The sequence below is a fragment of the Thamnophis sirtalis genome, unplaced genomic scaffold (assembly GCF_051295495.1).
Source record: "Thamnophis sirtalis isolate CommonGarterSnake01/CBP01778 unplaced genomic scaffold, rThaSir2_p1.2 scaffold_1, whole genome shotgun sequence".
NCBI classification, from domain to species: Eukaryota; Metazoa; Chordata; class Lepidosauria; order Squamata; family Natricidae; genus Thamnophis; species Thamnophis sirtalis.
Window position 1 is genome coordinate 166,128,089 of NW_028261381.1, and position 14,470 is coordinate 166,142,558.

At 43.6% G+C, this 14,470-nt stretch overlaps 1 protein-coding gene across 3 annotated transcripts in view; it reads left to right on the plus strand.

The window, feature by feature from the left end:
• Positions 1–14,470, plus strand: part of CSNK1G2 (casein kinase 1 gamma 2) — a 137,336-nt gene that overhangs the window by 73,493 nt on the left and 49,373 nt on the right. For all 3 annotated transcript variants that reach the window (XM_087702869.1, XM_087702885.1, XM_087702877.1), the window contains exon 2: positions 2,136–2,688. In XM_087702869.1, the coding sequence (XP_087558995.1) occupies positions 2,502–2,688 (187 nt within the window). In that variant the 5' untranslated portion in view covers positions 2,136–2,501. The remainder of the gene's footprint in view (positions 1–2,135; positions 2,689–14,470) is intronic.

The following is a 14,470-nucleotide window of genomic DNA, read 5'->3' on the forward strand; positions in this document are numbered from 1 at the left end:
TCAACCCTGACTGCTCTTTAGAAGGCCAGATCCTGAGGAGGAAACTCAAATGCTTTGGCCACCTAATGAGAAGGGAGGACCTACTGGAGAAGAGCCTAATGCTGGGAAAGATTGAGGGCAAAAGAAGAAGGGGACGACAGAGAATGAGGTGGCTGGATGGAGTCACCAAAGCAGTAGGCATGAGCTTAAATGGACTCCAGAGGATGGTAGAGGACAGGAAGGCCTGGAGGAATGTTGTCCATGGGGTTGCGATGGGTCGGATACGACTTTGCAACTAACAACAATACAACATTGATTGTAATAATATCTAATGCTCTTTCTGGCCCTTTGGATTTTTTAATGATCTTATTAATATTTTAATTGTGGATTTTTTTCTAATTATTATTTTCATCATTTTGTGATACACTGCCCAGAGTCATGTATTGTGAAATGGACAGCATATAAATACAATAAATACATGAAAAATATGGTTTGCTGGATTTGAAAAAAATATCCACCCTCTTTTTGACAAGATACAATTTTCCCTGCTGTTAAATCAATTAATCTTAATTGAGGGATCTAGCTAATTACTCAACTAATCAGGAGAAGCTGAATAAGTAATGATGTTAAAGAACAACAGATTGTCCAGTTAATTCGACAATCTCCTGTTTTACTTGAACTAATGATTTTCTACCAATCTCTAAGAACTGATGGAATGTGACTATTCCTTAGAAATTCCTTTCTGTTTATTTGAGAGCTGGCAGTAATATACCTGGAGCCTTCTGAGTACCTGTCACATTTTACAGATTTATTTAGTAGATTTTTATTTTACCTTTATTATTTTACAAGTAACTCAAGGTGGCAAACATACCTAATACCCTGTTTTCCCTAAAATAAGACCTCCTGAGATAATAAGCCCAATCGGGTTTTTGAGCATGTATGCTAAAATAATTTCTCCCCCGAAAATAAGCCCTCCCCAAAATATTGCAACACAGCAGCAGCCATGAGGTGACCACACTCGCCGCCTCCTGCACCTCAAAAATAATAAGACCTCCCTGAAAATAAGGCCAAGTGCTTATTTCAGGGGTCAAAAAAGACCCTGTCTTATTTTCGGGGAAACACGGTACGCCTTCTTCCTCCAATTTTCCCCACAAAAACAACCTTGTAAAGAGAGAGGTCTGGGAGAGAGTGGCTGTCCCAGAATCACCGGTTTTTCATGCCTAACGCAGGTCTAGAATTCACCATCACCTGGTTTCTAGACCAGCACCTTCACCACTACACCAAACTGGTATCTACTTTAATAATGTTTGCGGAATTTTAAAATGAAAAAAAAAATGAATTTGAAACACTGACATCTTACGAGATTTCCATATTATCACCCAAAATTGTGAGATTTCAGGTGGGAGTGTTTGATTTCTGAGATTTCAGGCTGAGATTTCAGGGTGGTGACGATGATGATGATGATGTTATCCATTCAATGGTGTCCAACTCTTGGCAATTCTATGCAGGGCCTGTACTCATTTACTTTCCCTACTGGTTCGCAAGAGCGCACGCTTCGTTTGCACACGTTATGTCCGCACTTGCCCTCAGCCTTCCGTGCCTGTGTTTTGGCTAAAAACAAGTGTCTAAATTAGATGCCATAGAGGCGAGGAGTGGGGGGGCTACCCGTGCTTTCCGCTACTGGTTATGGTGAATTGGTTTGAACCAACAGAATAACACCTCTAATTCTATGGACCATCTTCCAATCCTGCACTTCTTCTTTGAATTTTCCTATTCAATTTTTTATTCTCTGGTTGGTGTCATCTTTGATGGTGTCCAGCCACCATGTTTTTTGATGGCCTGGTTTTCTTTTACTGCTAATTCTTCCGAATAGAATTACTTTCTCCAGTAAATTCCCCCACACGACATAGCCGCAGTAATTGAGATGTAGTCTTGTGATGTTGACGAGATTTCAAGGTTGAGATCATCCAAATTCCACGGAATTCTGCAATCTTACAGATTTTTTTTTCTTAAGAATTTTTTTTTAGATATTTTCTAATCTGGATGCTTTATTTACCCTGCCCCCCCCCCTTTTGCATTTTTTTTTAAAGGAGTGGGGTGGGTTTTCCACATGCAATAACCTGACCACGTTTTCTTCCTCTCCCCTTTCCCCACAGCTTGGAAACGAAGAGTCGCCCTGGAAAGTTTGCTTTTGCGCCATGTCGTCTTCACCAAGGAGCATCCGACGGAAGGTGCTGCTGACTGGAGTCCTGGCGGACCAGGCCCGAGGACAGCCGTTCCACTAGCCCAGCACATGTGGGTGGAGACGTCTCCCCTCACACCCTCCCCTCCTACATCTCCGGCATCCGCGATGGTTTATTAACCAAGAAGAGCCCTGCTTTTTTAATTCCTCCTTCGTCTTTTCTCCCCTTTCCCTTCCCCTCCCTCCCCGACCCCCCTCCCAGCCACTCCTCAAGTTTTGGGCATCTTGGGATTTGTATGGCAGCGGTGTAACCGTGGAGAGGCCAGGGTATCACAAACTTATGGATTTTGATAAGAGAGGAGGGAAAGGGGAAAACGAGGAGAGTAGAAGAATGTCTAAAACGGGTGGAAGCCGCAGCACTCATGGGAGCCGAACTGCAGGGACCAACTCCGGAGTCTTAATGGTGGGGCCGAATTTTCGCGTTGGGAAGAAGATCGGATGCGGCAACTTTGGGGAACTTCGACTGGGTAAGTCTTTATATCTCTCTTATCTTCTTTTTCTTCTTCTATCTTTCTTCCTTCTTTTCTTTCTTTCTTTTCTATATATAAAATAGGCTGTATTTATGTTCTAGCATAACTCTGGAGTGCCTCGAGCAATTTCAACCAAACTTGGTACACAGATGATTTACCGTTGGAAACAAATACTGGGGGGTGTAAAAGAGCCAAGGTGGCGCAGTGGTTAAATGCAGCACTGCAGGCTACTTCAGCTGACTGCAGTTCGGCTGTTCAAATCTCACGGCTCAGGGTTGACTCAGCCTTCCATCCTTCCGAGGTGGGTAAAATGAGGACCCGGATTGTTGTTGGGGGCAATATGCTGACTCTGTAAACCGCTTAGAGAGGACTGAAAGCCCTATGAAGCGGTATATAAGTCTAACTGCTATTGCTATTGCTACATCCCTGGTATATGTCTGTGTTCCAGCATAACTCTGGAACGCCTGGTCTGTTAAGGAGAGCGAGTGCAGTGTCCTAGAGCGACAATTGTTTTTGATGTCATGGGAGGGAGAAGGGATAGCCTGGGCCGTTAAGGAGAGCGCGTGTGGCATCCTAGAGCAGCAATTGTTTGTGATGTCAGTTCCTTCGCAGCTTCCTCTAGAAAGCCAGCCGTGACATTCGCCCACAAGTGGACCAGTGGGGAAGCGCTTGATGGATTTGGGGCAAAATGCCAGGATAGTAGACAGGGCGGGAAAGAGGAGCGCATTGGGGTTGGCAGGGAGAGGGCAGGGATGATGGGCATGGGAGTTGTGGGAAGAAAGGCCCCTCTCAATGGCTCCCTGTCAACCAACACTTTGACGTCTATAAATACCTGGGCAACGCCAGGTTATCAGCTAGTATATATATAAAGCATAGACTTCGACTCCCAGAATTCCCCAGCAACATATCTTAAAGCTGCCAAGGTTGAAAAGTGCTGCTTTAATTCAAATCCAAATATTACCTGCGATCTTTGCTTCTTGAAAAATGTCCGTCAGAAATAAGATGCTTTCTTCCAGAACAAAATAATTCTCTCCTTACATTATCTCTTTTGATAGCTTTGCAAACTTCCTTGCCCCAAATACAAATAAAATGACAGGTATTTGAAGTTGTAAAGTACACTGTGGCAAGACTGCATTGCTTAGCAATGACAATCCTGGAAGCCATCCTTAACTGAATCCCACCTCTCTTGGGCAAGAACTCACCCCGAGCCAAGCCATTCCCAAGCCTTGGTAAGATAAGCCGTGGTGGCGCAGTGGTTAGAGTGCTGTACTGCAGGCTACTTCTTCTGACTGCCTGCAATTTGGCAGTTCAAATCTCACCAGGCTCAAGGCTGACTCAGCCTTCCATCCTTCCGAGATGGGTAAAATGAGGAGCCAGATTGTTGGGGACAATAGGCTGACTCTGTAAACCGCTTAGAGAGGGCTGTAAGGCACTGTGAAGCGGTATATAAGTCTAAATGCTATTGATATAAGGGCCTGACTCTTGAGCAGGGGATTGGAATTGCAATAGTAATAGCACTTAAACTTGTATACCGCTTTATAGGTCTTTACAGCGCTCTTTAAGCAGTTTACAAAGTCAGCATATTGCCCCCAACAATCTGTCGGTTCGCAAGGTAGATGCTGGCTGCACCAGGTCTTTCCAAAGCCATGTGTGGCCTTGTTCAAATCACACATGGGTTTCTCGTGAGGCTTTGGGAGGCTTCAAAGCTTTGTGAGAAAGCCACACATGTTTGCATCCTGCTCATACAATGCAAAACCATTAACCATGGTTTGCAAACCAGACATACAATAATGTCAGTGGTGAAATCTATTTTTTTTTACTACCGGTTCTGTGGGTGTGGCTTGGTGGGCGTGGCTTGGTAGGGTCATGTGACTGGGTGGGTGTGACTATGTAGTCATGTAACAGGGGGATCAAAAGACAGAAACTCACTTTAACAATGTCCTGCTGGAGCAGGGTTGGACTAGATGACCTCCAGGTCCTCTGAAGTTGTGTCTAGTGCCAGGTTTGTAGTCCTTCCTTCATCTCCTTTTTCCCTCCCTCCCTCCCTCCCTCCCTCCCTCCCTCCCTCCCTCCTTTCTTTCTTTCTTTCTTTCTTTCTTTCTTTCTTTCTTTCTCAGCACCCCCACCCCCTGGGAGCAAAAAATGGACTCCCACCCCACCCCCATGTTTCTGGAGAACCTGTAGTAAAAAAAAAATGCTTAAAAAGTTTTTTTTTAAAGTTCCAAAGATCAGCTGTGTGATGTGCGATTGGAACTTTAAAAAAAAATCTTTTAAAAGTATTTTTTACTACCGGTTCAGTTGAACCGGCCCAAACTGATAGCATTTCACCCCTGAGTAATGTATGTGTTAGCATTAGAATTTCTGATCATTCGTAACTTGCCCATTAGAATTCCTGGAACGCAATGGATAATTGACTCCATTCCCCGAGCCACCTGCTGTTTTGTGTCTTCCTCTGGATAGCAAACTTTGATGTGTTTTTTTTTCAGAGACAGAGAAGTAAAATCCAATTATTAACTGTGTAAATTCACAACTTAAAAAGGAATCCCATTTTGCAAGATGATGGGAAAGATTGTGTACTTGAGAAGGAAAAAATTTCTGCCTTTAAAATCCACACCAGAGGGTTTTAGTCAAATTGTATGTTTTCCTTAATCTACAAGAGAACAGAAGCTGACACAAACTCTGCATGATATAAGATATGACGCCTTTCTGCAAAATTGAATGCATCTTCGTGCTGTTGTAAACCGCTTCATAATGAAAATAATGAATACACTAGGTATAGAAGCTTGGACTGCACTTTGTAACACATTCTTTCTCAGAAATAACAACTTTCAAATGTTGCTACAGCCCCATGATGGCAAACCTATGGCATGCGTGTTGGAAGTGGCACTCAGAGCCATCCCTCTGGGCCCGTGAGCCGTTGCCCGTTGCTTTTCCAGGTTCTGGTGCGCCGGCCAGCTGGTCTTTGCGCACGTGGAAGCGGCAGGAACTGGAAGAATTGCCGCCCGATGCACATGCTGGGATGATTATCTTCCAGTTTCCGCCACGCGCACTGGCCAGCTGGTCTTACCGCGCACATGAGTGCCAGAAACCAGAAGACCAGGTGACTGGTGCACATGCCAGAAACTGGAAGATAATCTTCCCAGTGTGCGTATGCGCACTGAGCGTTTCTGGCACAAACACACACACTTCCGTTTCAGGACTCGGTGCCCAAAAGGTTCACCAACACTGCTATAGCCAATTAAAATTCTCTCTGTTCTTTTTGGAATTTCCCCCCCTCTTGTTTGTAGAACTCTTCTAGCTTATAAACATTCTTAGATTTCTTTGCACATGCTGCATGCTTGATTTATCCACACAGATTTTTAATAAGATTCAGGTTTGGGGACAGTAGAGGCCAGTGGTGAGTTGCAGACAGTACGCCCCGGTACAGGCGTACCGGAGCCTGCCCTGAGCACTGGGTACCATTCCGGTACGGTGCCCCGGAGGGCCCGCCCAAGCTCCTTACCGGTCTTTTAAGTCTTTGGCGCTTATGCACCTGCGCATGGCATGTACAGCGCCTGCACGATGCTCCGCTGAGCAGCTGAAGCGTTGCAGAGGCTCGCGGAGGCGCTAAGGCGGGATGGGATCCGGAACCTACCACTGGTAGAGGCCATTTCAAAACGTTTGTTTTTCTTTCATATAAGTACATGTTCGAAGATTATTTTGGAGATGGATTTCAGATCTGCCTTGCTGAAATATCAATTTTTTTTCAGCTTCTGTTTCTTCATTGAAGAAACTGCCAGGTTTTGTAGATATTTAGTAGAATCAACTGTCTCTTGCACCTGTATGGTATCTGTCTTCTGTGCCACTGGCATTAGCACTTATCCCAAAATATAATAGACTCATCGCATATTTAATAATTGGCAAAGGTGCCTTAAGCCTTTTTCTCCTGTGTGATTAAGTCTGAAGAGTTTAATTTTTATTTTATCAGTTCCAAAATATTTCAGTGTTATTGAACTTTTATTTCGCATACTTTGGATTGTGACTCCTTGTGTTGAGATTAGAAAAATTTCTCTTCTGGCAAAACTGTCCCATGCAGATCCCTGTTGTATAAGCTTTGAACAACGTCTCCAATGTTGGCTAAAATTTTCAGCAAATCTGACTGGGATCTGAAGAGATATTTTTTGGTCTTGCCTTCACTTCAACATTTCCATGCAACTTCCTTTTTTTAACACTACAGGTAGTCCTTGGTTTACGACCACAATTGTGCCCGAAATTTCTATTGCTAAGCAAGACGATTGTTAAGTGAAGTTTGCCCCATTTTATGACCTTCCTTGCCACAATTGTTAAGTGAATTGCTGAAGTTGTTAAGTTAGTAACATGGTTGTTAAGTGAATCGGGCTTCCACATTGTCTTTGCTTGTCAGAAGGTCACAAAAGCTGATCACATGTCCCCCAAGGACATTGCAACAGTCATAAATGTGAGTCAGTTGCCAAGCTAGGTTAGGGTTAGGTTATTCTGCCTCCTGTGCTGGCCACACCCACCCTTTCACTAGGTCTTATTTTGGGGGGAAGATCTTGGTGCATGCGCTCAAAAGCATTATAGGTCTTATTTTCAGGATAGGACTTATTTTCGGGGAAAACTAGTTTTTAAGCAAATTGTGCCCAATTTTATCGCCTTTTTTGCTATTTGTTAAGTGAATCACTGTAGTTGTTAAATGAATCATGGTTGTTAAAAGAATTCAGTTCCTCCCATTGACTTTGCTTGCCAAAAGTCGGCTGGGAAGGTCACAAATGGTGATTATTTTTATCTGACAACTGTCATAAATACATGCCAGTTGCCAAGTGCTTGAATTTGGATCATGTGATCTTGGGGATGCTTTAACAGCTATGGGAAGCTGTTGTAAGTCATTTATTTCAGTGATGTTATACCCTCCACAAAGGGACGCGGTGGCTCAGTGGCTAAGATGCTTAGCTTGTCAATCAGAAAGGTCTGCAGTTCGGCGGGTCGAATCCCTAGCACCGTGTAACGGAGTAAGCTCCCATTACTTGTCCCAGCTTCTGCCCAACTCGCAGTTCGAAAGCATGTAAAAATGCAAGTAGAAAAATAGGAACCACCTTTGGTGGGAAGGTAACAGCGTTCTGTGAGCCTTTGGCGTTTAGTCATGCCGGCCACATGACCACGGAGTTGTCTTCAGACAGCACTGGCTCTTCGGCTATGAAACGGAGATGAGCACTGCCCCCTAGAGTCAGGAACGACTAGTACATATGTGCGAGGGGAACCTTTACCTATACCTTGCAACGGGTGACTAAACAAATGGTTGAAAGTCAAGGACCAGGTATAGTTGCTGAAAGTAAACCAAAGAGCAAAAACAAATGGAGAGATTAGAAGGATCAGGAGGTTATCTTCCTCTGTCTATTTTTGAATCAAATGACTCATATCTACCTCTTTGCAGTTTATTAACAACTTTACTGTAAGAAAAAAAAGAAATAGCAGTGAATTAACTGGAATGCTTTCTAAATTTTGGCACCTGGTTATTCATAATTCTCTTGAGTTTGAATCTAAACAAATGTAAATTATTATTTCTATATGATGTTTAGCTTTGTAACATGTGGAGGTTGGATTAGCTTCTGTTTGCTTAGGAATTCATTGGAACATACATACAAACTAATCAGGCAAATTATGCGGGCAACTATATACCTAAAGCAACTTCTATTCTACACATTTGCATGCTAATTTCTACATTCACCCATTTAACCAGTGGAACTCAGAGCGATTATAGAAATATAGAGAGAGCAGCAGTGGATTTCACTTATTTTTACCACCAATTGACCCTGCGCTCACTCGCTTTGCACGCACGCACACCTTCCACGCATGCGCCCGGTCTTTTGTGCTTGTGCTTTGCTCGCTCCTCAGAAACATGCTAAATATGATGCTGTAGAGCTAGGATTAGATCCTAACCCACCCACGATCTTCTCTACCAGTTCACCTGAACTGGTCCGAACCGGCTGAATACCACCTGTGATAGAGAGAGATTAAGTCTATTGGCTGATGAATAATCTTTTTGGAAACAGGAGTTTTGAAAATCCTTTACAGCAGGGGTGTCAAACTCGATTTCAACGAGGGCCGCATCAGGGTTGTGTTTAACTTGGGAGGCCAGGGAGGGGGGGCAGTTCAACGTCATTTGTGTTGGGGGTGCGTAGGGTGGCCCGAGCGCTCTGCCAGTGAAAATGGGCTCCCAAGCTGCATGTCAGCCTCTGTTTTGCTGCTGCTTCGGCTGCCATTGAAACGGGGAGGGGGGCATGGTATTTGGGAGGGGAATACTAATTGTGCTGGAGGAAGATCCTGGAGTTTGCTGCGCATGCAGAGGAGGTTTCCCGCCAAGGCCAACGGCACCGACATTCCATCTTGGTGATGCCTTTCGAAGTTATCTCACACCTGACACTTGGGAGAATTATGATTGGACTGTAACTGGGATGCCAAGGGGAGGGGAATGGGTTATTCTATATATCATTTGCTTTCGCGCCTAAATAATCAGTCTTTCGCTTTGCTACGCTTCTAATCATTTATAATTAGTAAAAGTACAGTTGATTTCTATCAATGGAGTCTCATGGTTTTCTTTCCTAATTATTCAATGGAGGAGTGCTGACACTGCATTTTTGGCTGCGACGGCATCCTGCAACCCTCCGCTAGCTAAAACGGAGCTCAGTAGGGCCGTGGTCCTGCCCTTTGCTGTTTCCAGGTTGGCCCCGTAGGCCAGTTCTAAACACCTCACCAGCCGGATCCAGCCTGCGGGCCTTGAGTTTGATCAATCGGTGATCAATTGGTGTTTTATTAATTTTATTAATGAATTATTTTCAGGGATTGTGTTACAGTTACTGCACTTAGGAATGTTCAAAGATCATAAGTCAAACGAATGAGGAAGTGCTTACAAAAAAATGGTAATGAGTTTAACATTTAATGTGATTTCTGTAATAAATTTATCTATGGGCCTGACCTTTGGTACACACTGTAATTTCCATTTAATCCTTTGGCCTTGTTCTACAGGGGTTGTGATGGTGAGGGGGAGATATTGACAGGGAATGGAAAACTCCTCTTTAAAATTAAATATACCCGTATTTTTCGGACTATAAGACACACCATGATTTTGAAGAGGTAAATTTTGTTTAAAAAAAAGGTTTTGCACTCTGCAGGCCTCCCAAACCCTCTGCACACCTCGTTTTTGCAAAAAAAAGGGGGGGGGGGCATGCAGAGCTTTGGGAGGCTTGTAGAGTGTTCCTGCGAGCTGGGGGGGGGGCTGAAATTAGGAAAAACTGGCTCATTTTTTGTTCGATTTTGCCCTCCCCAGCGCCCAGGAGCACTTTGCAAGCCTCCCAAACCCTCTGCACATCCATTTTGCAAAATGACCAGGGTTTCGGTAGGCCAAAAATGCTGTATTCAGTGTATAAGACGCACCCAGATTTTCACCCTTTTCGATTTAATCGATTAATTAATTATTAATTAAATCAATTTAATAAATAAATAAATAAATACTCAAAAAAATAGAGTAGGTAAAATTGTCAAGTGGCTCACTCTGTTTCATGATATTAAAGTGTTGCATTTTATAACGCATGAAGTCATTTGAACAGTTTGCCTTTAACCCTTCTGATGAAGAAGAGTTTGAAATGCTCTTGAGCTTCAGCAGCAAACTTTGAAGTGATGTTTCTTTTTTATCTTACTTGTGAAATATAAAATCACCCTGTTTCTTCTTAGCCAGTTGTGAGCTTCCTTACCTTCTGCCCTCTTGTCAGGCAGATGTTTAGACTAGATTTGGCATGTTTTTATCCACCTATCAAGCCTTTCCCAACAACCAGGGATAGCCAGGTGTCATTTTTTTGATGGAGTTGAAGGTATCGTCGCAGGATGTAAGCTGTCCCAAGTAAAGCTGCCTTTTGCAATTGACTGGTGGGGATTTTGTCAATGCTGGTGGTGTTCCAGTCGTGCTCCAGTTGTTTTGGGGTTCCACCCAAGACACATATTACAATCTTTGCTTTCTTTTGCCACAGTCGTTCTACTTCAATTTGCAGGCCTTTGTATTTTGTGATCTCTCTCCCCGCCCCCAGTTGTGTAAGTCTTTGAGTTACAACAGTTCATTTAATGACCGTTCAAAGTTACAATGGCACTGAAAAAAGTGACTTACGACCATTTTCACACTTACGATCATTGCAAGCCTCCTCTGTGGTCACATGATCAAAATTCAAATGCTTGACAATTGATTCATATTTATGACGGTCGCAGTGTCCTGGCGTCATGTGATCCCCTTTTGCGACCTTCTGGCAAGGATACTCAATGGGGAAGCCAGATTCACTTAACCATTGTGTTGTTCACTTAACAGCTGCAGTGATTCATTTAACAACTGGCAAGAAAGATCATAAAGTGGGGCAAAAGTCACGTAACAAATATCTCGGTTAACCACGAAATTTGGGGCTCAGTTGTGGTCGCTAAGTCAAGGACTGGCTGTACCGTTACACCCACCATTAAGCATGTTTGTCTTTCCTATCAACAGTGGTTAATTGTTTTTATTTTTACCAGCTCCTAGATTTCATGGCTACTAAGCATCCCCCTGTGATGCTCTAATGATAATAGCAAAGGGAAAAAAAAAAGATTCATTCTGGAGTTGGATCCAGGAAGTCTGACAACATAGACATTGTAATGTCACAATACCCGGTCTGGACCTTTGGCATGTGACATCACCATTCATGTACAAAAGAGGGAAGGAAGGGAAAGTACACGCTTTCATGACTGTTGCCAGCCCTTTGAGATAGGCCAAGTCCAAAATAGATTCCATATGTTAGAATTGAACTTATACAACATAAGAGCAAGCTATTTGTAGGGCTTACAATAATAATACAATACAATACAATAGCAGAGTTGGAAGGGGCCTTGGAGGTCTTCTAGTTCAACCCCCTGCCTAGGCAGGAAACCCTATACCGTTCCAGACAAATGGCTATCCAACATCTTCTTAAAAACTTCCAGTGTCGGAGCATTCACAACTTCTGGAGGCAACTTCTGTTCCACTGATTAATTGTTCTAACTGTCAGGAATTTTCTCCTTAATTCTAAGTTGCTTCTCTCCTTGATTAGTTTCCACCCATTGCTTCTTGTTCTGCCCTTGCCCCATTGTTTCTGTTCAGATGTACACCCTGTTTCCCCCAAAACAAGATCTCCCCGGATAATGAGCCCAATCGGGCTTTTGAGCACATGCGCTAAAATAAGCCCTCCCCAAAAATATTGCAACACAGCAGCAGCCTTGAGGTGATCACGCTCACCGCCTTCTGCACCTCAAAAATAATAAGACCTCCCCGAAAATAAGGCAAAACACAGTAGGTAGTCCTTGACTTACGACTGTAATTGAGCCAGCAGTTTTGATGGTGAGTCATGACATTGGCCATTGCGTGACTGTAAACGATCTTATGACTTTTTTTGCGGCTGTCATTACTCGAACACCGTGGTTGTTAAGCGAACCCATTGTTTGATATGGGGTGCTTTTTGTCAGAAACTGGAAGTAAATGCCGATTTCTCGCAGATACGTGTCAAATTGCAGTCACTGAGACGCTACAAACAGCTATAAATGGTGGCCAGTTGCAGAACACTCAAAATGCAGTCATGTGACTATGGGTGGCAGGCAAGACAGATGTTGGAAGTTCGAACCAGGTCGTAAGTAGCCTTTTCAGGGTCTGTTGTAACTTTGAAGGGTGGCTAAGTGACCGGTTTGTAAGTCGAGGAGGACCTGTAGTAGAAGAAGCATGCTCCAGATCTTTCAAATCATCATGCTAGACCATAGATCTCAAACTTGATTGCATCATGAGGCGTATCGTAATGTTTTTTGCCTTTACGGAGCCAAGGTGGGCGTGCGTGTGACGCATCTGGCCCGCAGGCCAATAGTTTGACACCTCTGTGCTAGATCCAAGAGTTGTGTCTTCTCAGTGGCAAGGTCTGCCCTATGAAATTTGGACAGACCCAACCTTCTTAGGTTAGGAAACTGTTAGGTAAGCTCCCCATTGGGAGAGCCAGTGCGTTCAGAGAAGCGTTGTGAGAGTGTTGTTGGAGAACACACAAACCAGCATACAGAGACACTGCAGTTTAAATAGGCTTTTACTTTCGTGGAAATAGAGGTATCAGAGTCCATCAAACAGTCCAAGTCATACACGGATAAGACAGTCATGTCTTTCAGTTAAGGAATAATCATATCCAGTATCGTATAATCAGTTCAGTACTCAAAGTTTGCTAGCAGTTGCAAAACTTACAATAACTCACGGCACTTTCTAACAGCCAACTTCCAAAACACTCAGATCAGATCAGCCCAGCATCAGTTAAGGAATAACATATCATATAATCAGTCCAGTACTCAAAGATTGCTAGCAGTTGCAAAACTTACAATAGCTCACGGCACTTTCTAACAGCCAGCTTCCAAAACACTCAGATCAGATCAGCCCAGCATCTAACAGAGAGCTAACCGTCATTCTGGTTCCCTCTTATGGCCGATTGAGGAAAACAGCAACCAATCACATTTTACAGTATGATTTAAAGAAACAGGTACAATATTGTTACATGATTTATATATTGCCAACCCAACCGTTAGATTATATTCCTAACAGAAACTAATCAAGGAGAGAAGCAACCTGGAATTAGGGAAGAATTTCCTAGCTAAGAACTGCTTGCATTCATAAATTATGGGTCCTTCTCACTAGAGGTTTTTAAGAAGAGACTGGACAGCCATTTGTCCGAAATGGTATAGGGCAGTGATGGCGAACCTTTTCAGCACCGAGTGCCCAAACTGGAACGCACATGCATGTGTGCATGCCGCACCACTGGAAACCCAAAGACCAGCTGATGTGCGCATGCCTGTTTTTTTTCAGACCGTTTTTAGGCTGTTTTGGGGGCTGTTTTTCAGACCATTTTTAGGGACGTTTTCTGGATGTTTTCTGGGATGTTTTCAGGGCGTTTTTGGGATGTTTTCATGCACACCTGAAACCAATAGAGCAGCTGGAGACAGCGTGCATGCCCACAGAGGGTTCTGTGTGCCACCTCTGGCACACATGCCATCGGTTTGCCATCACGGGTATAGGGTCTCCTCCTTGAGCAGGGATTGGACTAGAAGACCTCTAAGGTCCCTTCCAGTTCTATTCTGATTGATTGATTGATTGCCTTTTGTAAGGCACCTGGCTGTTTCCTGGGTGTTTGAGTCAGGAGGCTAAATGAGCTTTGCTATTACTGTTGTGCCTTTTTTCTTCTTCTGTGAGTGGTTTTGTCCTTGGGCATGAAGAGTTATACGCCTGATTATTATTTTTTTGCATTTTTAATCCCGGTCACTTGTGTGAGATGGGCGGCTATATAAATCATATAATTTGAAAGAATATAAATAAACTCTGCTTTATTGACCCAGGCTGTAGTAACACAGTTTTGGAAAGCTGACTGTTCCCTTCCCTTCCTCATGTTAGTAAATAAGGGTGGCTCCAGCCTGAGCTTTTTTCTCATGCTTTCTCTGCTTCCTAGGCAGAGCAAACCTGCTTTTTGTTTCTGTAAGCATTTCTGCGTAGTTTTTCTCATAGCAATAGCAATAGCAGTAGACTTATATACCGCTTCATAGGGCTTTCAGCCCTCTCTAAGCGGTTTACAGAGAGTCAGCATATTGCCCCCAACAATCCGGGTCCTCATTTTACCCACCTCGGAAGGATGGAAGGCTGAGTCAACCCTGAGCCGGTGAGATTTGAACCGCTGAACTGCTGATCTAGCAGTAGCCTGCAGTGCTGCATTTAACCACT